This window comes from Genypterus blacodes, unplaced genomic scaffold (assembly GCF_046128005.1).
Source record: "Genypterus blacodes isolate CSIRO-AG114 ecotype Tasmania unplaced genomic scaffold, CSIRO-AGI_Gbla_v1 ptg000024l_1, whole genome shotgun sequence".
Classification (NCBI taxonomy): Eukaryota; Metazoa; Chordata; class Actinopteri; order Ophidiiformes; family Ophidiidae; genus Genypterus; species Genypterus blacodes.
Window position 1 is genome coordinate 254,414 of NW_027466837.1, and position 24,717 is coordinate 279,130.

Here is a 24,717-nt window from a genome sequence, read left to right on the forward strand (position 1 = left end):
GGTAAATTTGCCTCAGTGTGAGAAGAAAACACAGAGGTACAAGTGGAAACCAGAAACCCCAAACTGGCCTCAAATGGCTCTAAATACCTGTGTGTGTGTGTGTGTGTGTGTGTGTGTGTGTGTGTGTGTGTGTGTGTGTGTGTGTGTGTGTGTGTGTGTGTGTGTGTGCGAGTGTGTGTGTGTGTGTGTGTGTACAGTATGTCTGTGGGTGTTTACACCATGTTGTGGTTGTATGTAATTGCCATATAATGCCCTGAAAGAAGCATGTTAACGTTTAAATCAATATAATGAGTGCCAAACCACCTGGGCCTAAAGCAAACCACATGTGGTGAGTGTTTACTTTCCATTTCTCTATTGTACTCCGGTTTATTCCAGTACATGTTTCAGATATTACAAATCCTGCGAGCTGTACTATATAAATATATATAGGTATATCATCTGTCCTCCATAGTTTTAAACAGTTGAACAGGATTGTGTTCATGTCAGGCAGAATCTAAGCGTTTGTTCAAACCAGCTCCTTTGATGTGTTTGATCGAGCTCAGGGGCAAACAGTTTGCCGTTAAGTAGCTGCAACAGTTGTCAACTTCTTGAGTGACAGAGATTTTTCTCATAACTTTCTTCCTTTCTCTCTCTCACCTGTTCCTTCCCCTCGCTTCCTGTCTAACATAGCCTTTGCAGGTGTGCCAGCTTGGGCTCGTGATGTGGTTGCTAATCGAATGCACTTTGTTAAATATGGCAAATAACTCTTTTGTCGTGTCTTGCCAAAGCTTTGTGTGTTTGCAGACAAGACTTTTAAGAGCCCATCAGCTGTCACAAGTGAAAATGTGTTTTTGATTATGTACTTGTTTTTCATGTATCATATAAAACAAATGACACAATGTATGCAATTACATAGACATTACAAAGTGTGTGTGACTCTGTGCCCAGGTTACTGCAGTGTGTTCTACCACAGATATGCTGTCTGTCAAGTCATGTTTACATGCAAAGCCCATTATGATATACAATGTCTCAAATGGCTTTAGAGGCCCACACATCAATCATGGAAAAACTGAGGGAACACATGGGGGGCATCTTACAGGAGGCAATTTGGACGTAACTTTAGGCAATTGGGCGAGAATTCGGACACTTTGGGTAACAAAACAGGACACAACGAAACAACTGGTCCAGAAACTCCACAAAATTGCAAACAATGGAGAGAATGTGTCGTAAAAGAAATCCATCTCTCGCTCGCTATCTCTTTCTCATCCAAGATTCCTTCCTGTGTAACATCTGTGCCTCTCTTTCCATTTGTCACTTCCTCCAGGTGTTTTAATGGCGTGAGCGCCCTGCCAGCCAGCCATCCAGTCATGGCGCTGCGGTGGTGCGCTAATCTCCTCTGCAGGTTGGCCGCAGTGTGGTTTCCACTAATCCTCTCGTCGCTGCTTTGGCAAACGGTAAAAGTCGCTTAAATATTACGACAGCAGGGAATCTGAGCCAACCGCAGAAACAGTAGCCACGGAAGTATGTATGTCCAACTGCTACTGTGTTTGGTCTAAAGGTAATCTTGGCTCATTTACAAAGACAAAATCTTGGCTCTAGATTGCACAAATTATTGGAGACAACAACTCTTTGTGGAATCAGGCATCAGACCTGGCACCTGTTTTATATAAGCCATAATTCTATTTGGTCCAGTTAGCATTGATATCTTTCCAAACTGTGAGTGCCTACACAGGTCTGAACTTATCTGTTTGATTCTCATCGCCTCATCTTGTCTGATCTTTCTCTGAATTCATTTTAGATCACTCCTGTCCACGCAATCCCGTCCTGTCCCAGGAGTTGTACCTGTCCTGGTGTCAAAGAGGTTCACTGTACATTTAGACACCTCATCACTATACCACAACCCTTTCCTAAAGACACAGAAAGAGTCAACCTCGGGTAAGACCACATCATTACATGACATCATTAGTTAGTCTACAGGTCAGAAAACTAACCCTGCAAATCCTGCACAGGATCTGGTGCGGGTGATTTGTTGGAGAAATGTTTTCTTTTGCTGACAAATTGATCAACTCTGCCAGTAATAACTCCAAAGCAAACTGCTGAGACGAAAGCTTTGTGGTTGGACTGGAAGAACTCAATCATAATAACTCATTTAGTCTTCTTTTGAAATGACTTTTTCTCACTATGGAACCAACTGAGAGATCTGTCTTTTGCCCCAGGAGATGCACTAATGAAAACGTATTGCTGCCTGCCACTGCTTCAAATTCCAACCTGTTCAAAGTACAAAAGAAACTGGTTTTACACCAAACAGAAGAGTCTAATCAGTGTTGCGATCAGTACATGGCCCGTGGTGCATTTAATTTGACAACATCTGTTTAAGCCGGGAAGAAAAGGGGTTCAGCACCAGCATGTGGTAGTAAACTTACTCCATAGGGAATAAATCACTTGATCACTTCCATGTGGCTCTTACTATTGTGGACAGAGCTTTCACTGTCCTCCAGCATAACAGAGAAACTGCCCAGCTATTGTTTAAAACAAATTACCGTGTGTAATAATTGGCTGCAAAATATACCTGCCAAACACGTTGGCAAGTAGTAGCAAAGTCGTACTCTGTGCCGTCTGCACATGGGGTCTAAAGCTACCGCTGCTTTTAAGGTGTGTTATACTTCTGCTTACAGTTTCTCTCTCCAGGTATTCAGTAGCTCTGAGCCTTTCAGCATGTAAGAACTACCTCATATCTTTATATATCTGTATCAAGCTTTCTGACTGTCTCCTTCTTGGCTCCTGTACCGGGGAGCAGCCATCAGTGATATCTAGATAAACAAAATTCATGGGCTGTTAGGAACATTATATATGTACATGGTGGCACAATATCAAAAAATGGTTTGAAAAAAGGACAATAGCTACTTTTCTCATGGCTGAAGTAGTGAGTGGGAGGCTGACTCTGCATGCTACACTGGAGTTTCTTTGCTCTGCTAATATGTTTTACTTCTGGCGAATATGCCCTTTGGATTATGAAAAGCTTCTTCTCTGATGCTCTATTGATCCCTGATGGTTGCGTCTGCGTGTGTGGAGCAGTTCCCTCAAACACACTGCAGCACAGCAGACATTTGGAAGGAGACCAAACCTCCAGGGAGCTAACAGAATCTTGCTCTCTAAACACTAGACCACCCTGCAAACTGGGATGGCGACCAGGCGTTTAGTGTCTAATGCCAGCCATTGTGCGTGTTCACACAGAGCATTTTATTTAAACTGTTGAGAGTGTATTCCATCATTTAAGGCAGGATTAGGGCAAGGCTAATTGAACACATTTAATGGATGATGCACTGATAAATCCATGTATCCGTCCATTTCAACTTTTGTTTACATCCGCACAACATCTAAACCAACTGCTGTCAAAAACTACAAAGCACAAGATGTTAGAGTCATACGGGGATGAAGGCTAACACATAATACAAAGCTGTTAATTGTGTTTGGAAGACCTGACAAGGAAAAAGACAGTAATCCTTGAAATTCTGCCATTTCATTTGCTCTAACCTGATGTCACATTATTAAACACAGCAGAGATGAATCGGCATAATAATAATAATCAAAACACATCTGATTTGTTTTAATTGGTTTGTTTTGCCTCAATCATTTCCCAGTTTTAATGTATGACAACATTATCAACACTGTAATAAATGAAGTGCTCTGAAGTCTGTGTGATAATTGTTTACGAGCATTAAAGCCTAAAGATGTTTGCATACATTTTTGTGCGCTGGGAGGTTAAAACACCCTTCTGACATTTGATTTATGATATTGTTATTGCTGATGTCACATTGGAGACATAAAGGGAGCAAAAGGGAAAAACTTTGACAGAACTCAAGTGAATGATTTAAAGATATAGGCAGCACTGATGAACAATACAAACTGTAGATGTGAAAACTAAGATTATGGTCACCGGGGTTTGAAGGTAAGAAAAATCCAAAAAGGGAAGGAAACTCAACTAGATAACCAAACATTGAAGTTTAAAGACCAATCCATTGCCTTAATCGTGGTATAATTTAGGTTTTGCATGTTCATGTACAGAGTGAGAGCAGCTACACCTGTGTACACTGTACAACCAAAACAATGAGGTACTAAAGACACATCAGCTTTGCAGACTCTCCAGGTCAACATGAAACACATCACTAGTCAGTCCTCTGGTGAAGTTGTATCCCACACATTCAACCTTTCAGACGTTTGCTCAGTAGCAACAAAGGTTTGGCTTTAAATACATTCTACACTGGAGGGATGCACCTTTTGTTAAAAAAGTAACAACTTCAGTTTCCTGTGGGGGAAACCTTCACTAAAAACATGTGCAGTCACGAAACACTGAAACACACATGAAAGTGTCCGTAGTGATAAATCCTCCACTGGCTGTTTTAGTGATGGCAGTGGAAAAACACAATCTCCACAATCACCCATGTGGCCGCAATTGGGCTGTGATAACTGCAACCTGGGAATGTCTAGGTGCTTTACATCGTACGACCCCTGAGCAGAGAAATAGATGGTGATAACACACCGCCGCACATATTCCTGTTATTGGACAGATCTGTCAACTGCCTCTACTCTGCTCTGCTGTTCCATTGTTGGCAACTTTCTACTGCACATTGATGCTGCACAATGGTAATTCAGCAGTGTTTGTGTGTGTGTGTTTCCTCTGCCTTGCCCAATAAGACGTCTTAAGAACAAGAAAATCAGTGGGGTTCAAAGGTTGACTGAGGACTCTTGGTTCGGTCACACCTATTGCCTTCTTTCCATCTGTCACTCTTTTCAGCCATCATTTTCCATTTAATTGAAAGGTTGCATGGCCTCTCAAGTATGACACCCCCACCACTCCCCCACCACACACACACACACACACACACACACGCACACACACACACACACACACACACACAGCTGACTTGATTCCTAGTAACTGGTTCTGTTTATCTTCTCCCTCTAACAGTTATAACAGCCTGACGGAGGTGGAGGGGTCAGAATTCAGGTCGCTACGACAACTGGAAATGCTCATGTTGCATGGTAACGACATTAGCACAGTCCACCCAGGGGCTTTCTACAGTCTGAGATCACTACAGGTAGAGTGTGTGTATGTTTGTAAGATCTATAATTTGGATCCATGTTCAAATAGAACAGTCACAGATTAATAACAATGACGCTGTTCTCCAGATCTTGAAGCTGAGTTACAACAAGCTAACATCAGTGAGCCCCAGTCTGTTCGAGGGTCTGGTAGTTTTGGTCCGTCTCCATCTGGACCACAACCTCATCACGTTTATTGAGCCCTACTCCTTCTCTGGCCTCACCTCATTAAAGCTCCTGCAGCTGGAAGGGAATCTTCTCAAAGAGATCCACCCACACACCTTCATCACAGTGTCAGTGCTTGGAAACTTCTGGACCTCTGGGCTTAAGTAAGGAACCTAAAGTTTATGACACTCAAACCAGTTTTGGAGGAAATTCTCAATCTATACCATCAATTTGTAGAATTACTCAGTGGAAAAACTATCACGGCAAGAATAGGAAGCATGGCTGCCAGTACGAGAAGGTGATGTGGTGTTTGGCATGAAAGCCATCAAGTGCATGACACACACCTGATTAGCCAAGAGTTGGTGCCTCCCAGATCTTGATTAGCTAAAAACCTGACTTACGGTTCAAAATACTATTTAGATAAGTACAGAAGTCACACTGTATAGTTTTACTGTGTAGTTTCAGTTAGTTCAGTTTTTGATTTGAAATAAGGTACCATAGAGCGGAGGTTAGATTTAGCCAAAGCTATCAATGAACGCAGTTGTCTTTCCACATGCCTCCATGCATGTTTGCATGTTGCGATCTATTCTGCTGTCAGCGTTAAGTGTGTAAAGAAAAGTACGTGTTGTTTTTTCTCAGAAACTTACATCTGTCAGACAACCTGCTGGAGCAGCTCCCTGCTGCGGCGCTGAAGACGGCACCCAGACTCGAGCTGGTCTCTCTTCATGGTAATCCCTGGACCTGTGACTGTCAACTTCACTGGCTTATGGAGTGGAGCTCAAGGCATGAAGGTAAAGGCCACAAAACATGCGACTTCCTGTCTTACTCTAGGGAGGCAGTAGCTCAGTGGGTAGAGCTCCCGCTTGGGAACCGGACGGTCGCCGGTTCAAGTCCCTGCTGAGGTGCCTCTGAGCAAGGCACCGAACCCTCAATTGCTCCCACCTCTGCGAAGGGTGGTAATATAATGTATGTCGCTTTGGATAAGAGCGTCTGCCAAATGATGGCAATGTAATGTAATGTACTCATCTCATGCTGCCTTAGTTTTTCTCATTTGAATGTTGCTATTCTCTGATGCCATTTTGTGACCAGAGCAAAGAGAGGATTCAAGAATTTATCTGTCACAGTGGATGTAAAGCTGAGCACAAAGCTGGGTCTGATCAAGTAACAGATGTAGATTATGATAGAAAACTGATTTGTTTGAACATGTAGCGTCATATCCTGAGTTGGCAACCACTGCATGCATTTTACTCTGATTACACAAAGTGTCAAAGTGTCAAAGAAAGTGTTTAGAGCACGCTCCAGATCATATGGAGTTGATTTGTACAACTTCTATGGGACGTTACCATTCCCTAATATAGTGGCTGTGGGTTAAGGTTAGGGTTTGAGTTAAAGGTGAACTGTGAAACTTGGTCGAGTGCCTCTTCAAGCCCCCTGAAACATATTTGTTTGGTTCTGTAGCTCACTTCCTTAGGGGGGGCTCCATATGAATGATAACATTGGTTAATTTGATTTAATTGTTCTCTGCCTGTCTCACTACTTTTCATGATTCACATGCTTGCCAGGCAAACTTTTTGTCAATGCTTGCATTGTTGTATTTTCCAGTTTCACTTATAATCTGTTCCATGTGTTCGCTGTTTGTGTTAGAACAGTTGATAATATATCATTATGTTTATGGCCTGCTCCATGTGAAAATAAGGCTTTCACTGCCAGAAATGAATTAGTGAATCCATAAACATCCACTGAGCTCAAACTAACAAATTGAAAGGTTTTATTAGCTTTTCTTTTGATTTCGAAGAATGCTAATGAGCAGATTGTAAATCCAATGTTCAGCTACATCCAATAAACCTGTCGTCCTTTTCTCCTTCTATTCCCCTCCTTTCCTCCATATTTTACTCCCAGGGGTGATAAAATGCAAGAAGGACCGAGACCCTTCCAGTGAGACCTGCCCCCAGTGTTCCTCCCCCCAGCCCCTGAATGGGACCTCCTGGCTCAGCTTGAGTCTGGACAAGCTTACCTGTGAACGTCCAGCTCTCCGCTCGCCTCTCAAACAATGGGACAATCCTGTGTTTGCTGAAACTGAAGCAGAGCCTGACCTCCCTTACACTCGTGATTTTGAAAAACCTTTAGGGCAGTTGACATTTGTTCTTTCTGACAGCCATGGAAACAGTGCTCATGTGGCATGTGATGTGCGGCGGCCTGGTGAAACTTCACCAATGACTTGGACTGTGAATCCACGCTTACCTGGGGAGGCATCTGTCAATGTTTCACTGAGTACCGCCCTAGAGTGTGAAATCGATCGGGAGACATTACAAAATCTATGGCAGTTGGTTGCGTATTACTACGAAAGCCCTGCTATTTTAGAAAGAGGCCATCAAAGGGGAAACACAAGCAGAGTCACCTATCAATACTCCCAAACTGTAAATGAGAACTCCCCATATTTCACAGAGTTAAAGGGTTATTTGATGGCAGAACCCTCATGGTTGCTTCAACCCAGAGTCACTTTGAAGCTCAACAGGCAGCAGACAACAACCAAGAACCTAGTGATGGATTTTACTACTGTAATTACCAAGCACATAAACGGCCGTGGGGGACAACAAGAAGATGACATCTCTTCATCCTGGGCTCTCATTCGTAGAGGGACAACAGGACGAGTTCAGACCGCTCTCGAGGGTTCAAACGCTCGATTGGAATGCAGCGTTCTCACTTCAGGCTCAGAGGTGAGAGTGGAGTGGATACTTCCAGATTTGTCCATTGCAGAAGTCGTGACTGATAAAGTTGAAATTCTTGAAAGTGGGGAACTTGTGATTCTGAATGCCACAGGTGCTGACTCGGGCCTTTACCACTGTATGGTCAGAACTAATGCTGGTGTGGATTTAGTGGCCATCAGGCTCACCATCAAAGAACGCTCACTCAGCCCGACTGCTTTCAATGGTCAGAAAATCATTGTGGCAAAGGGACAGTCGGTCTCTCTCCCTTGTGAAGTGATCTCAGTAGAGCCCAGTCAAACAATGTGGTACCTGCCCAAAAATCAAATTGTACTACCCACACAAACAACAAGACGGACAGAAATGATGGAAAACCGCACTTTGATGATCAAGAAAGTGACACATGAAGATGCAGGGGAATACAGCTGTGTGACATCAAATCTGTATGGAGTTGACATGCTGTCACATGTGGTGGAAATCACAGGAGAGAAGGAATCTGAGACGTCCAAAGTACCGATTTTATCAATTGATGGGGAAGAAGGGGAGGAGGGTTCAGGGGGCGACTACCAAGAAATTAAACGTCCTTTTACCACACAGTTACCTAAGAAGGTCGGGACGCTGCAGAGGAATACCGGTGGCTTTATAAAAAGGAAGAAGATAAAAGATTCAAAGAGGAAACCAAATACTTCTGTCAAGGAATTAGATCCAAATCGCTGGGCAGAGATTTTGGCAAAAGCCAACTCTAAAGCAAATGTTGCTTTGCCCTCAGCATTACCAGAGCTGACCACTGTAACCATCAAAGGTTATATTTCCCAACCTACCACTACGATTATTATGACTACCCCTGACAATTCCCTCCATGCTACTACCCCTGAAATTACAACACAACCAACAACTTTATCCTTCACCACAAAACCTGAGACTGAAGTACATTCAAAGGAGAAACAGGATATAGAGAAGAAGTCTGAAATATTGGAGAATCAGCAACCGGTTTTGCAGGCACCTCGTGTAAGACCAGTGGCTCAGCCTCCAATTAGCAAGCAACCATCTATTTATCATGATGGGGGTGTTAATGATAAAAAAGAAACGGTCACGGACCCTCCTGCAATCGGAACACCTCAACCAGTTGAACAGACAGAAAATAAGCACCCCGGAGAGAGAAGAGACAACTCCAACCTTGGTCCTGGTCGGCCCAACAGGAGAAGGTTGCCCTATAGACGTAGAAAGCCACCGCTGAGAAGAGTCAATCCATATCTGAACCCCTCCCCCCGTTTGTCAAAGCCGCAAACAACCATTCCCCAAACCACATCCACCACACCAACAACCACCACCACACCAACTACAACCACCACCACACCCACTACAACCACCACCACACCAACTACAACCACCACCACACCCACTACAACCACCACCACACCAACTACAACCACAACTACTACTACAACAACAACAACAACTACTACAACAGCTCCTCCAACTACTACAGATGTTGAGTATCCAACAGAGGAAGAGGAAGATGAAGATGATTCAGAGTATTATGCCTATGATTACAAGGAAAATGAAGGTTTGGATGCAAAAGAAGATGTAAATGATAACACCCTTCAAACCACACATGATTTCGACAGTCAAACAATTCCATCAGATAGAACAAACAAACAACCAAGCCTGTCAGGTAGCCATTATTTGCCTTATCCAGACACTATTGCCACTCCAACCCCAGATGGTCTCCATCATCCTACAGAAACTACTGTTGCAGAGGAGTCTGTAAAAGTTAATGAGCCTAAGAGAGACCAGGGAAAATGTAAAGGTGAGACAGGCAAACAAGGGGAATTATACCCACCATCAAATGAACATTTCAAAGGAGCAAAGTCTGAAGGTGAAATGGGCAGAGACCCTATTAAAGCTAAGGAAGAAGAAGAAAAACTATCTGAAATTGAAGCAGGAGGAGGCAGTGGGAGAGAGAAGGCAACGCAGAGCTACAATACCCAGGATCTCATCCGGTTCACAACCCAAAGCAGAAATCTACCTTACACTACACCCTCACAAGACCAGACAACACCAAAACAACCGAGAACTCCATCTTTTAAGGGTATTCCTTCGCATTCAGGCAGCAGCAGAACAGGAGAGGATGTCACACAGAGAGGAGAAAACAAAGAGGAGGAAAACCCAAGAGCAAAGCCTGAGAGCGATAGATTCCCGATCATGGAGCCAGTTCATCCCTGGATCTACAACCAGAGGAAAGGACAAACTCCCACTGCTGGGCCTTCACACGCACACGACGACACACAAGGAAAGAAAGAAAAAGAGAAGAGAAAGTTTTCACAGCCTCCTCGTGTCCCTCCGACCTCATTCCGGCCTTCACACCACCATCGGCATCATTCCTACCCCCTCTACCCATCTGTTCCAGGTCAAAGGTCATTTCCTCAGCCAAGGCAAGGTAAATAAAACAGTTTGTAGGCAGTGTACTTTACAAAAAGGTCTCTGAAACATGATTAGGCAATCATTAAGCACATAGTGTCACAATCAAACACAATAAGGAAGAACCCCCATCATGTCGACTTGTCAACGTCTAACAGTCCATACAAAGCCAATATTTAGTTGGGACCCATGGGACCCACAACAGTGCATATTTTCCATCTCACCTTGCACAACCCACAACCCATTTGCTATATTAGTTGTGTTTGAAGACAAAGCTTGCTTTCTGTCCCTAGGCCCTGGGTTGTTCCCTGTGCCCACCCGTCGGCCCTGGCCTCTACCTCACCCCTGGGATCAAGGGTCAGCAGTCACCAATCGTCCAGAGATCATAGCTGAAACTGTGAAGCCCACGCCTATTGTACCTGGATCATCGGGAAACTCCAGATTTGCTCCCACAATTCCCTATACATCAAATCGCCATCAAGGCCACCATGTTGATGGCAGGACGCACACCAGAGATCAGCTGTTTCTTTCACGTCTGAGGAACAGATACAGACAGGTATGATGACTGGAGGGTTACTGTGTAATATACTTCTTTGAATATGTGAAAATTTGGAAAATTAATTAAATTTATATTGGAAAATAATGATTTGAACTATGCATGGATAATGTTTTTGATGGAAAAAAATTTTGTTTCAACATAAATAAGCTGGCAACACTGTTTTACATAGCTCAAGTGAAATTAAAGTGTATTCCTATTACTGTCAAAATATGTGTCGACATTATTAAGGGACAAAATCTGATATATGATGCAATGAAATATAATATTAGGGATAAATGGGCAGGTTTGATTTATTTTTTTACTTATTTTGTTTTCCAGGCACAGCTTGATCGCATTGCTCAGTTAGGAAGAAGGGTGACATTTCCTCTGACACCCAAAAATCCCACCAGCCATCACAGCCCCCCATTGCCTGTCACACCAAAACCAACTCCTCCATCTCCATACAAGCCTCTTACACCCAAACCACCAGCACCCACTGCCTCTCACACCTACAGCCTGCAACCTGCAAAACCATCAGAATCATCTTACTCTGGTTTCTTTTCAACTGCCCACCCTCACAGCTACACCACTCCGGAAATTCTGCATGGAGGTCAGTGGCCCATTGGAGATAAACGCACTGTTGTCCTTATTTCTGTTATCTATCTTATAAAGTTATCGATGATAGCGCTACCTTGACTGATTATAATTATTGTAAAATTATAACTTTGCAGCTGGACGTATTAGCTCTCGGCGTCCCACTGCTGCGCCTCCTTTCCCATGGCTGATGGCTGGTGGAGGAGGTGGAGGAAAGCCCCATATCACCACAGTAACCACAGACAGTGTGTCAGTGCTGGCAGAGAGTGATGTGTTCCTGCCCTGCAGAGCATCTGGAAGTCCTGAACCCAACATTGCTTGGACCAAAGTGTCTACAGGTAATAATGAGTTGGACCAAGAAAGAGGGAGAATTCAGATTTCTTTCTCTTACCTTATCCATTTGTCCCTCCTCAGGTGCCACCATCCCAGCCGGCACCAACCACGGCCTCCGCTTTGAAGTCTTGAAGAATGGAACCTTTGTTATTAAAAACATCCAGCTGCAGGATCGGGGCCAGTACCTCTGCACGGCCCACAACAGGTTCGGATCAGATCGCATCGTCATCACGTTAGCTGTCCAGACTGAGGCACCCAAGATCCAACCTCCCAAGTCCACAGAAGTGTCTGTTTACTTTGGGAAAAGAGTGAGTCTTGATTGTCTGGCTTCTGGAAAACCGCCAGCCCAAGTTTCCTGGATTCTCCCGGACCGGGCATTTGTTGGTGAAGTTGGAGCCATCAAGATAGGTCTCTCTTCGGTGTCCCTGCTTCAAAATGGAACCCTGCAGTTTCAGTCTGCAAATTTCTCCAGCAAAGGGGACTATAAGTGTATTGCAAGCAATGCTGCAGGTGCTGACACAGTTACTTATCATCTTCACGTAGCTGCTTTGCCTCCAAGCATTAGCGAAGGGACGCAGGACACTGTCAGCATTCAGAAAGGTGTGGCAGAGATGCGTTTAAGTCACACAGTACATTATTTATCAAAGTTTCTGCTGTGATATGTCTTGTATGCTTCTGTAATCCACTAAAATCTAAATCTAACCAGGTCGGAGTGTGTACGTGCACTGCTCTGCAAAGGGTGCTCCGCAGCCTGCCCTGAAATGGTCGCTCCCAGCAGGGGTCCATGTTAAGCCATCACAGTTCCTGGGACACAGGCTGTTTGTCTTCCCCAATGGGACCCTGTACATTAGAAATGTTGTGCCAGCTGATGCTGGGAGGTAGGAGTGCTATTTTGTATGCTTTTTTTTCTTCTTTCGTTTCTCTCTCCTGTTCCTTCTGTTTGTATGGACAGGTTTAATGGGGTCTTACCAGGTAAACCTGTTAGAATAATGGCCAACACTTAAATAAGCATCTGAATATTAAATAAGAAGTGTGTTGTTAAATTAAATGAAGTTGTTAAGATTAGAAATGCATCTGATTTGCTGCACCGTCCCATTTGAAGTCTATGCTGTTTTGACTTGCTTGTTAATCATTTCACAGGTATGAGTGTGTGGCCACAAATGCTGTGGGTATTGCCAGAAGAACTCTCCAGTTGGAAGTTAGAGCGGATGCCCCAGCACTCTCTCGTCAGCCTCCTCCTCCTCCTCCTCTTCCCAACCCTCCAACTAACCGACAAACTACATCACAGCCTTCCAGACATCACTCTGTCTCTGCTATGTATGGTTCAGCCGTCTACCTCCACTGTCCTGAGTCTACAGGATTAACAGGAGGAACCACCTGGCAGTTACCCTCCAAGACCGTAATGGAGCATCGGTACAGGTAACATAAACGCCTTTGTAAAAACTTAAAAAAATATTTTGAAATACATTAGGTTTTATGTTTAGGGGGTATATGAGTGCAACAGTGCCGTTATCAGCGACAAACACTGCTCTGCACTGGACTAGGGTGTCAAAAATTGATGGAAACAAAATCAAGAAAAATGATGTGCAATTACTTTTGACTGATTGCTTTAATCTCCATCTCATATCTCCCCGCTTTCTGTCCGCAGCCCAGAGAGACCAATTAAAGTGTTCCGTAATGGGACTCTCAGGATCCTTCAGCTAACTGAGCTGGATGGAGGAAATTATCTGTGTGTCTTTCAGCGGCCCAATGGAGAAGATATGGAGCTTTTCCAGGTATGCAATGTCAGAGATAAATAAGTATTTTCTGCTAGCAAATTTCCAATCATCTCCATTAAGGGCACAAGGGCAATTTTGTTTATTATGAAGATCTACATTGCTTCATGTAGGAAATAACTCAATCATTTCTTAGTTAGGGAATCAAATTTGGATTTTGCCCACATGGTTTATTTAAGTTTGTTATGTATTGTACAAAGCTATGATGAAATCTTGTGATAATTGTTACTGACATATTTCAGGTGGAAGTACTGATGACAGCTCCCAGAATCGAACAAGTGAGAACTGCACAGAGCCGGGTCACCTTTGGAGAACACTTTCAGGTATCTGTGTGGAGCTATGTCACTTTGCATGCATAGATTTTACATATACTGTCATGTTAACTTTTATACAGAAACATTGAGGCCTTGTTACTCAAACAAATAAGTTAACACACCAGTTACTCACAGCAATAGGGAGGTGTGATTCATCCTATTACAAAAATACAGAAGTAAAAGGGAGCAGGATTCAAACACAGTCAACAAAATAAATTGCAAGGAGAAGTCCTTATTAAAGACATAAAAACGCGAGGAACAACAAATAAGGCCATAAAGAACAACTTACTGAACAATCAGGGAACATAAGTCAGACAAGGTATCCAACAAGTAACTGGGAAAGCAGAAGAATGTAAATATGTATACTTTGTTTGTAGAAATTAATTCACAAAATGCCTTTATGATTCATTACTGACTTACAGGCTGATTACCAATGAGCTCACATCCATCATTTGTTTCCTATCTAGGTGGATTGTGTTGCAACTGGTCTTCCCGATCCAGAGGTTTCCTGGAGCCTCCCAGATGGAACATTAATTAACAACGCCCTTCAGTCAGATGACAGCGGCCTGCGGAATCGCCGCTATGTCATTTTTGGCAACGGAACATTAGTTCTCCAGCAGATGGGCAAAAAAGATGAGGGCGACTACACATGCTATGCCAAGAATAAACTGGGCAAAGATGAAAGAAAACTGAGCGTCAAAGTAGGACCAGACGCTCCGAATATTAGATTTAAATCACAGTCACTGGTAAGAGTGAGGCTGGGAGAAATAGGTAAATTTAGTTGCCAAGCAGTAGGTGAACCTACTCCCCGAATCATTTGGATCTCACCACGAAATGCTGTCATACCAGCGTCCTCAGATAGGTATCAGATTATGGATGATGGAACATTAGTGGTCAAGAAAGTGACTCTTGCCGATGAAGGCAAATACGCATGTGTGGCACGGAATTCTGCTGGTGATGATGTTAAGAACCTGAAACTTGAGGTTGAATCCCAGGAGCCTTTTATTAATGGAATGAAAGGAAAGACCACATCAAAGATCTTGGCTGTTTCCTACCAAACGGCACTTCTGAACTGCCCAGTGGAAGGGAAACCTGAGCCGAGAGTGTGGTGGCTCACCCCTTATGGCCAGCCGCTGCCAACACCCTATCTGGGCGGTCGCTTCCAGGTCCACAGAAATGGGAGCTTGGAGCTGAGAAGTGTGAGGAAAACAGATGGAGGGCGATACACCTGTCTGGCTAAAAACCACCTAGGTGAAGCTTCACTCTTGGTTGAGTTAGAAGTGGCCTCACTGGCTGAGAAACCAAGCTTTGCTGTTCCCAATATTGAAATCTTACCAATAAAACAAGGTGGTGGAGAGTTGATCCTGGTGTGCCCTGCTCGTGGTAAACCACACCCAGAGTTTGCATGGGTCATACCCAATGGGACCGTGTTAGCTCCCGGTGTTAGACTTCAACGCTTCATCCATCATCTGGGAGATGGGACTCTGCGGATCTCTCAACCGGTTGCAAGTGATAAGGGAGTGTACCGGTGCATAGCGAAAAACGTGGCCGGACAAGCTGAGAAACGTTATGCCCTGGAGGCAGGCAGGAAGCCGGTCATTAGAGGATCTACAGGTACGATTTTGTCTTTCATTCACATGCTTTTGTTGTACCTATACTGAGGCGTCTTGAAACTCACCTTTTCCACATTTTCCAGGTGGGATCAAGATCACGTATGGCTACAGTCTGAACTTGCCTTGCACTGTGGACGGTTGGCCACAGGCGTCCCTCACATGGACCCTGCCGAATGGCCTCATTCTGGACAAACCTCAAACCGTCGGCCGAGTATCTTTGCTGTCCAATGGGACACTCCATCTCCGACAGGTCGCCACCTTTGATAAAGGAACATATACCTGTAAAGCCTTCAACGCTTTTGGTTCATCAACCCTGTCCTACCCTGTGTCAGTGATGGTTTACCCGCCACGCATCACTAATGTGCTGACCTCCATCACCAGAGTCCACAGAGGAACGCCAGTGACATTAAGCTGTGTAGCAACTGGTATTCCCAAACCAGATATCTCATGGACGTTACCTGGACGCACCACACTGGTCCCACATAACCGCTTCACCGTGCAGGGAGGGATCCACATGACCGAGGAGGGAAGTCTGGTCATACAGAACCCCGTGCTCATGAACTCTGGCATTTACAAATGCAATGCCAAAAACGCACTGGGGACAGACTTTAAATCTACATACCTGCAAGTGGTTTGAGTAACAGTACGTCATTTTTTTCTAAATGAGGAGAATCTCACAGCAGACAAGTGAGGGGATATGAGCAGACTGAACAAATGCTGTTGTAAGGATGGCAGACGGCAAAGCTGTCATAATACAGGAGGTCTGAAAAACATTGATGTACAACAAACATGGACTCTATGGGGAACTTTCACCTATTAAATGCAACTTTTAGCGTATTTTCAGTTTGCCATTGTGAACATTGGAACAGTCATTGGAACAGTCCTTCCTTTAACAGTGGAAATGCATTTTTACTCCTCCAGCTTTGATCATTGAGCGTCACTCACATTTCCCTTCCATTCTCTTCCAGTCTGTTCTGTAATGTAATGACTGAGGACTTTGCTGTCTCAGGACTGCTATATTTAAATGTATGTATGATATATATACTTTAGACATTGTTTTGTCTACCGTTTGTAAAATTGTCATCTAAGGTCCTGTATCATCTCCACAATGGAACTTTGGGGGGAAATAATAGTTGCAAACATCCCATGCCAGATGAAAAGCATCAATCTTGATATTTTCACTATGGAGCTTTGCGTGAAGTGTAAAAAACAAGTGCCAGTCTCTTTACCAGGTGTGGGATGAAGGTAAACAGATACAGGATCACCTGACACAACCGCAGGAGTCCTAAAATTAAACTACAGTACCCAGAGTCCACTGTCAGAAGATGTGGTTTGCTTTAGGCAGAAATGAGTACCAGGGGCTTAAAAGAGGTGTTGGTACACAAGAACAACTCCCAGTACTCCAAGGTGTAAAATGGCAAGAAATTGTATCAGGGAGTAGCAAGCACTACTGTGGATTACAACACAGTTTCAACTCCATAACCTTACAATGTCTCAGCAGCCATTAACAAGGAGTGGGCAATCACAGCAAGTCCATTATAACCTCTTTAGTGATGTGTTTAATTATTAAAGTACCTGATCTTGTGAAGTTATAGTGGACATTGACTCCTTCCTACTGGGACACAAGTACACCATAGTACTGCTCTACAATGTGCATCAGCTAATGAACTGTGTATCCATGTCATTTATTCATGCACATAATGGTGAGCGAGTAATAGCCACTAATAGCATTATAGCTACCTTGTGAGCTTACGGTGGCTAAGAACAGTTAACCAGCCAGTGGCTACGAAGAATCAAATAGGCTCAGGTTTGACTGAAATCGAAGGTTCGAGGAGAGAATGAGAAGCACCTGGGTATTTAAAACACTAGTCTGCATAATACAACATATGTAACTTTATAATTTATAAGTAGAAAATAAAAATGTTTGTGTTTATTTGTTTCTGTCAATCTCTCTCAGTCAGCCGCCTGTATTCAGAGAGCCAGTATCGACATGGGCCTAAATATAAGAACTTTGGCACTCACCCAAATGCAAGCTGTTGTTGTTGTTTTCCTCTGAGATGAAGATTTTTTCAGGTGAATTATTTGCACGCTCTTCCTCCAAGTTCTCTCACAGGGTTTGTGTGCTAATCGGTGCTGAATTTTGTCCAGTGGGGAAGCCAGTGCGTCACACAAAGACCTACAGACACACACATGAAATGAGTGTTTACAGGTCGAATCAAGGTTCCACACAAAATGAAACGGCTTATAACAAACAAGGTGAATATGTTCAAACAAGATGGTGACTGAGCAATAATGGACAAAAACAACAACTTAATGTTGTTTGTTGATAATCTGCTGTATTCAGAATTTGATGACAAACGTGAATGGATAGAATTCATACAGTATACACTCTCTATGGTTTCGAGTTTCAATTTTCAAGTTTATTTGTCATGTGAACAGCAAAACACAGGTCATACTGAACATTGACATTTTCAGGAGTGCAGTGTTTTGTACATATTTTATGATATTTGAGCATCATTTAGCAAATTCAGTATGTTTTTAATCTGTGTTTACCTTTGTATGAATTTAACTTTACAGATAAGAACAACCACTTGCTCAAGTCAAACAAAACAATCCCAAAAGGGAACAAAGCCAAACACATCATTCTTGGCCCTGAGACGCTGACTTGGACTCTCAGCTTGTAGGTAAATTTGGATGCAAGTTGTTCCCACGGCTGAGACGACAGATCGGCACCGCACTGCCCTGTGTGCCAGATTTAAAAATAAGTAACGCACAGATTTGTGGTGTTTCAATGACTGACTACAGCCACGTGTCAATGTTTAAACCCAAGATATGTGTGTGTGTTTTTATGTGTGGATACAAGTGTGTGTGTATGCAAATGTGGCTATATTTCACTGTTGGTTTGTGTTCACCAGAATGTGAATGTCTCAGTGAGGCTTAGTGTCACACAGACCGGTCTTTGACTGAGGAATAAGGGAGCTTTGTCAGACACAAGCGTCGGGATTGTTCAATGCAGGGCAAGAGTGTGAGCGTGTGTGTTTTTTGCGTATTTGTCGTGCATATACGTGTGTGTGTGTGAAAGAGATTATATGTATCTCTTTGAGAAAGACAGTGTAGTGTATGTGTCTGTGAGGAGGAGAGGGTCTGTATGCATGTCAGTTTTGGATCAGCGCGAGTGTGTGTACATGTGTCTGTGTGCACAAAAGTGTGTTTGTAAGCAAGCTTTTTTGTGGGATTTGTCTTCTTAGCATCCAACAAAATGGAAGCAGAGCAGCTCACACACCCGTCAGATCCTTGCACGGCTCCGTTTCAAAGGGTGAGTGGCACTGATTTCCTTTAAACACATATGACATCACACGCTATTCCTCTCGTGATCAATCAGCAGTAAAATTACAGTGCAGACACTTTTAATTTGTTTGACAGGTTTGCAGCACAACTTTAAAACCTCAGTGTAACACTCATATTCAGTCGTCCTTGCGTGTTGCAGGCATTAGTGAGTCTATTCAGCAGGAATTGGGTTCAAATCCCCGCGTCAGCGAACATCCTGCCTGCTGGGATGTCCTTGAACGCGACACTAAACCCCTGTCCCAGTGTTAATGTTCTCCGGCTGACTTATCTCCATTTCAGTGAATCACAGTGTAAACAAATCTAGTAGTGTGCCAGCAGGGGGCACTGTAACAGGCTGGGCTTCATATAAATGAGATCAGTGGAGATCTCAGGAGGTCACACAGAGTTGGAAACTTCACTTAGGTCCTGTGGTTATTACAGTATCAAAGCTCTTGTAATGGTCCAACCTGAGCTGCTGAGTTTGCTCTTTAATCCTCATTAGCTAATACCCTGCAGACGAGCGTCTCAGTCGGGAATCTGCATTTTCCTCACCAGGCTGAAGAATGGACTAATCCTGAAACCTGATGTGTTGCTGGAAATCACTTGGATGTGTATTTTCCTTGACCCTTGAGACGGGAACACTGAGGCTGGAATCTGACCACGCTTGGATCTAATGCGTTCCGGCCATGTTGTTTCATGGAATGTGATAATGTGGCCTGCTGATGGGATCACATGATCAGCGTCTACCTTGTTGGCAAGACATGTTTGGCATACAAATCCACTCCGTCCATTAGTTGAACCTTTCAATTTACACTTTTATTCTTATTCCACACACAGATGGTTTTATGTTTATGGACGTTGTGAAGCCACTGATGCAGCCACATTTCATTTCTCTCATTTTCATGGAAAAATGAACAGAAATAGAATGAAAAACTCTTCATGTGATGTGGTTATCAACCATAAGAAAGCTAATGAGGACACAGTATATTTATGGCGCTCAGTGGCTGTAAACTTGCCTCCTATAAGAAACATATGGTGTTCAGAGAGACTTGTTACTTGTTTGTTATCTGTCTTTAGTGTCCTTGCTGTGTTCATTGTTGCGTGAGTCTTTATTGTGTCTTTTAAAGTGAAGTATGACTTTAATGGCGCTAAAGAGAAGTGTTCTCTGTAGGACTCAGTGATGCACTCAGTGATCATATTATACTTGATGGGATTTTTATAGTATCTGTGTAATGTCCCTGTAGAGATCTGCATCCATGCATTATGGTTAACTGATGGACTTTGTAGTATTGTTTTGACATTGTATGGTGATATACAATGTCACTGCCTATAATAGCATTTAGCTTATTATAGCCTTTTCTATATTTATTTAACATCCGACCATTGTTTTCCTGATGGAGAGCAACTTATTCTATCACATTATTTGCTATATTCTCATAGCGTTTTCTCCCTTTAAGGACGCAACCAGCTGCTGAGAGGGAGCATCCCCGGTATTGTTGTATCTCCGGTTTCCTCCTTCCTTCCTCCTCCTTCCCCCTCCCTTCACTCGTCCATCCATCCATCCATCCATCCACCCCCTCTGCTCTCCACGCACGCACGCCGCCTTGCACATCGCCTCCTCGGGAATAATGACCAACGATTCCCCGGAGGAGGAGACCCGAGCCCCGGGCGGTGAACGAGAGGGAGGAGGGGGAGTACGAGGCAACCATCGACGGAACCGGGCGGACGACAATGTCACCATCCTGACCTCGTCCATGGATTTCCACAGAGCCAGCCGGAGCCGAGCGAGCAGCGGCAACGATGCCGCCCAGAGCCTCACATCCTCAGTGGATCTCAGCACCTCCCTGGAGCTGAGCATCCAGACGCGGATCTTTAAGATCATCGTCATCGGGGACTCCAACGTGGGGAAGACGTGCCTCACCTTCCGCTTCACCGGGGGGAGCTTCCCGGATAAGACCGAGGCCACCATCGGCGTGGATTTCAGGGAGAAGGCGGTGGAGATCGAGGGGGAAACCATCAAGGTAAAAGCATCAGAGGGGCTGGATGTTAATAAGTGGTGTTTCCTCACCTCCTCCCTCTCTTCCTCCTCCTCCTGCTCCTCCTCTGGGGTTCTGTTGTTCTGTTGCTTCTCAGTCTCATGTGGCTCACACAGGGCCTATTCTGTTATTTTCCATTTGAGTAAATCCCATTAATCCAAAACAAACGGCTTCTTATCACATATTTCACGTTACAAAAGTGTTTCAAAAGGGTATTACATATTGTGCTGTGTCTACCAAATTGTGTTAAGAATTTATATTGGCCTCATCTTACTTAATAATATGAGCCATCTGCTTTATGGCATCATTATAATAATCCCTAGATACCTTTTTTGCTTTATTTGCACATACAAAGATTTAAGCATACAATTAAATCAGACAATTTGAATGGAATTACAAGCTCGCTAGATTTCATTTTGTCACAATTGGAACCCAGTCCTCTTTTAAGCTCTGAATAATCATCTGTTTGTGTAGTTTACTGTGAGCTATATGGTGGATGATCCATGTCATCAGTCACAACAATGTCTGCCCCTATAAAAATGAAGGGCAGAATACTATGCTACAGGGGTTGTGATTGTTAGATTAAAAATTAATGATTTCCAAGATACTTTGTCGGAATACAAATTGGAGGAAATCGATACGGATGCTATAATATATGAGTGGACCAAGTGCTGTAGAAACGAAAGTCGGTCAAGATCAGGCAGGCATCTGTAAGCTGTGTGACCTTTACTTCCATTTTATATAGTCATCATAATAATCTGTGAACAATATGTCTGCATGTAACTACTGTCTGTCACATTTAAACACAGACATACACACCACACATGTACTATGAGCAGTGTTTAAATCTACTTCACCCACAAATAGCACCTTCATGCAAAGAGTGTGAGAGTGGAACAATAAATAAACATATTGTTGTTCCTAAAAATTCTGATATGGACGTAAGGAAATCAAGAAATAATTAAAATATATAATCTTTTTGTTCTGTGTTTCTCTTTTAGCCACGTTGCCTAAGGAAGTTGACATTGGTCTTTTCAGTCATTTGGCTTGAGTTTCCACAAATAGCTGTCAAATTATTCTGTGATACACCAGGATTCGGCACAGACAGAGCAGTGATTTTATTATTGTAGCATTCAGCCTCTGGAGCTAAATAGCAGGGCTCATCCTTTGAAATGGAAGTAGCAGATAATTCACTGGCCCTTTCCACTGGGCCTGGGTATTCGTATAGAAAGTGCAGCTTACTACAAAGTCAATGTGTATCTCACTTACTATTACCATAAACACAACACTTTCATCCATATCACCCTCTTGGTTTAAAGGCTGCATAATCACATGCTGCTTTATAAAACCGCCACCTGCAGCAGAGCAGCTTGCTTGAAATGTTTTTGTCAATTCTGATAATTTTATTCCCATGGAAATGTAGCAGAATTCACAACCTCTCTCAGGTTGAGACAGAGTAGAGGAATGTGTCTCAATACGCAGGCCTGAAACCTTGAATAGCTTCTACACTGTAAGTTATATTATGTTTGTGCAGCTGTATGATCATGTTTCATGTTCTTCCACATGGGGATTGTATAGAATATTGCGTCTTAAATTGAGAACATTGAATATGCATCCTTTGTAGCTCCTGAAGGATACAGTGTAGCCATGTGCACTGAAAAACTTCATCTAACCAGATTAAAGCTTATTGTCATTTAAATACCTAAACTAGGTCATAATACTTGAGTAAAGTATTGGGAATAGGGGTGATCAGTCACCACCGTAAAGTGTAAGCTAAAAGCTACAGTCTGTAACTTTTTAAAAACACTTTATTGTAGAAATGGCTTGAAATCCTCATTACCTGCTACTATCCCCACAGGTTCAGGTTTGGGACACAGCCGGTCAGGAGCGGTTCCGTAAATCCATGGTGGAACATTATTACCGCAACGTCCACGCTGTGGTCTTCGTGTATGATGTCACCAAAATGGCTTCCTTCCGCAATCTGCAGACATGGATAGAGGTTGGTAACTTGTTACATATATTCCAATTACATTAGTAGCGGATAAAAGGTCGAGCTGAGGACACTCAACTGAGCTGAAGGGAGTACTCTTCCCCACCAACATCTATCCCTTCACGTTTTAGTGATGCCTCCTCCTCTGATCTGTCTCTTCGAGACTGTGGCTTCTCTGATAAAGTGACTCTGCAGGAGTGTAATGGTAATGTCTTATGGGGAAATTCAAAAGCAGTTGTAAGGCAAAGAGAAGCTGGAAGCAATCACAGCAATTGATTGTGTTGGTACTTAATAGTAATGCATTAGTAGTGACGTTTGTGATAGTGATCGCGATAGTGATAGTGACAGTGGAAACAATATTAATAGCACATAGAAGATAAGTAGTGTTGATACTAGTCATAGATGGAATACTTATCCTGTCATCACTGGTAGCGGACACAGTAAGACAGATGGTGGAAGCAGGAGTAGTACCATTATTTGTAGTATCGTTGGTAGCATTTGGAGGATTTGGCTTTGGCATTGATTCCGACATGCCGTGGTTCTCAGATATCGGTCCTGTCAAGGTGTAGTCATGCATCTCCGACCTTGAGTAGGTCTCCTAGGGCACAGACCGTCTTCCTGAAAGCATCGCCACAGGTCGATAGCAATGCTGGGTGAGACGTCTCTGTCTATTCCCTAACAGGTGTAACAATATGAGGAATATCTGTTAGTCATGCACTGTCTGTGTAAAAACACATGGTCCTGAGTCTGATCAGCTACAATAACGGCAAACACAAAACAAAAAGTGTGGGTGTTCCATGGGTGTGCAGGGCCTAAAGCTACCATCTGCTGCGTTTTTGTTTGGTTCCAGGAGTGTAATGGCCATCGGGTCTCAGCATCAGTACCCCGAGTCCTGGTGGGAAACAAGTGTGACCTCGTCGACCAAATACAGGTTTGTGTGCTGGAGGAGAGTAAGCAACAGAATGCAATGTTTTTCTCAAGTTGTTTTTTTATATTGGAGCTTACAGCCAAATGTTGCTGACTTCCCAGGTGCCCTCCAACATGGCGTTGAAGTTTGCTGACTCCCACAACATGCTGCTGTTCGAGACATCGGCCAAGGACCCGCGAGAGAGTCAGAATGTCGAATCAATCTTCATGTCCCTGGCCTGCCGCCTCAAGGCCCAGAAGTCGCTGCTCTACAGAGATGTGGAGAGAGAGGACGGGAGAGTGAGACTCACGCAACAGACTGAAACAAAGAGTAATTGTCCATGTTGAGGAAGAGGAGGATTGGGAGACATGAGGGAAGGAAAGAGAGGAGAGGAACTACATATTGAGGAGGTGGGGGAGGAGAGGGATGACAAACAAGAGTCTTTTAGTTTAGAGTCTTTCGTTTGGGTGGATGAGGAGGAAAAAGAAGGAGCAAGGTTGGGTAAGAGTGCTTTACTTCGAGAAGGAGCTTGAGCAGGGGAGTGAAGCATCATCAATATGAAGTCCTTGAGGATAAAAATAGGGAGAAGATGGGGGATGTAAGGTGGGAGGGAAGAGAAAAAAAGGAGGGAGCAGGGATTTGTCCCTGATGACAAGTTGCCTTGTGATGGTATAGTTGAGGAATACTTCCACTCATTCAAACCTAGATCCAAAGTGAGTACACATATTCCTCTCTGGGACCAGGGCGAACATAAACCTAAAACATATGCATCGGTTATGGATCCCAAGCGGCCCTATGACCTTTTGTAAAGCTTTCATTTCAGAAACACTGGACGGAATCAACCCAAGTTTGGTTTCTACCACAGCCCGTATTCATGGCAACATTTTGAAGCAACATTCTGTAATCAAGTTGTTATCTTG

At 43.5% G+C, this 24,717-nt stretch overlaps 2 protein-coding genes across 2 annotated transcripts; both read left to right on the plus strand.

Annotated features, from left to right (window-relative positions):
* Positions 1-1,346: 1,346 nt before the first annotated feature.
* LOC142992846 (matrix-remodeling-associated protein 5) lies at positions 1,347-17,415 on the plus strand. Its single transcript, XM_076143359.1, has 17 exons — positions 1,347-1,433; positions 1,778-1,914; positions 4,949-5,078; positions 5,170-5,408; positions 5,884-6,035; positions 7,144-9,256; positions 9,332-10,389; positions 10,664-10,926; positions 11,248-11,542; positions 11,640-11,840; positions 11,917-12,435; positions 12,542-12,713; positions 12,976-13,254; positions 13,484-13,610; positions 13,853-13,933; positions 14,392-15,538; positions 15,621-17,415. Exons 1-17 carry the CDS (start codon positions 1,347-1,349, stop codon positions 16,172-16,174), a joined length of 7,554 nt encoding a protein of 2,517 aa, XP_075999474.1. The 3' UTR covers positions 16,175-17,415.
* Positions 17,416-20,456: 3,041 nt separating this feature from the next.
* Positions 20,457-24,387, plus strand: rab33a (RAB33A, member RAS oncogene family). Its single transcript, XM_076143461.1, has 4 exons — positions 20,457-20,885; positions 22,759-22,899; positions 23,741-23,821; positions 23,920-24,387. Exons 1-4 carry the CDS (start codon positions 20,493-20,495, stop codon positions 24,142-24,144), a joined length of 840 nt encoding a protein of 279 aa, XP_075999576.1. The 5' UTR covers positions 20,457-20,492; the 3' UTR covers positions 24,145-24,387.
* Positions 24,388-24,717: the final 330 nt, after the last annotated feature.

What these genes read in the sequence shown, in the direction of transcription:
- LOC142992846 (XM_076143359.1), top strand. Translation starts at nt 1,347, where the DNA reads ATGGCGCTGCGGTGGTGCGCTAATCTCCTCTGCAGGTTGGCCGCAGTG. An exon ending in ATTTCCTCAGCCAAGGCAAG is followed by an intron (nt 10,390 to 10,663) that starts GTAAATAAAACA and finishes TTCTGTCCCTAG; the next exon opens with GCCCTGGGTTGTTCCCTGTG. An exon ending in CACTGTCAGCATTCAGAAAG is followed by an intron (nt 12,436 to 12,541) that starts GTGTGGCAGAGA and finishes AAATCTAACCAG; the next exon opens with GTCGGAGTGTGTACGTGCAC.
- rab33a (XM_076143461.1), top strand. Translation starts at nt 20,493, where the DNA reads ATGACCAACGATTCCCCGGAGGAGGAGACCCGAGCCCCGGGCGGTGAA. An exon ending in ATCTGCAGACATGGATAGAG is followed by an intron (nt 22,900 to 23,740) that starts GTTGGTAACTTG and finishes GTTTGGTTCCAG; the next exon opens with GAGTGTAATGGCCATCGGGT. An exon ending in ACCTCGTCGACCAAATACAG is followed by an intron (nt 23,822 to 23,919) that starts GTTTGTGTGCTG and finishes CTGACTTCCCAG; the next exon opens with GTGCCCTCCAACATGGCGTT.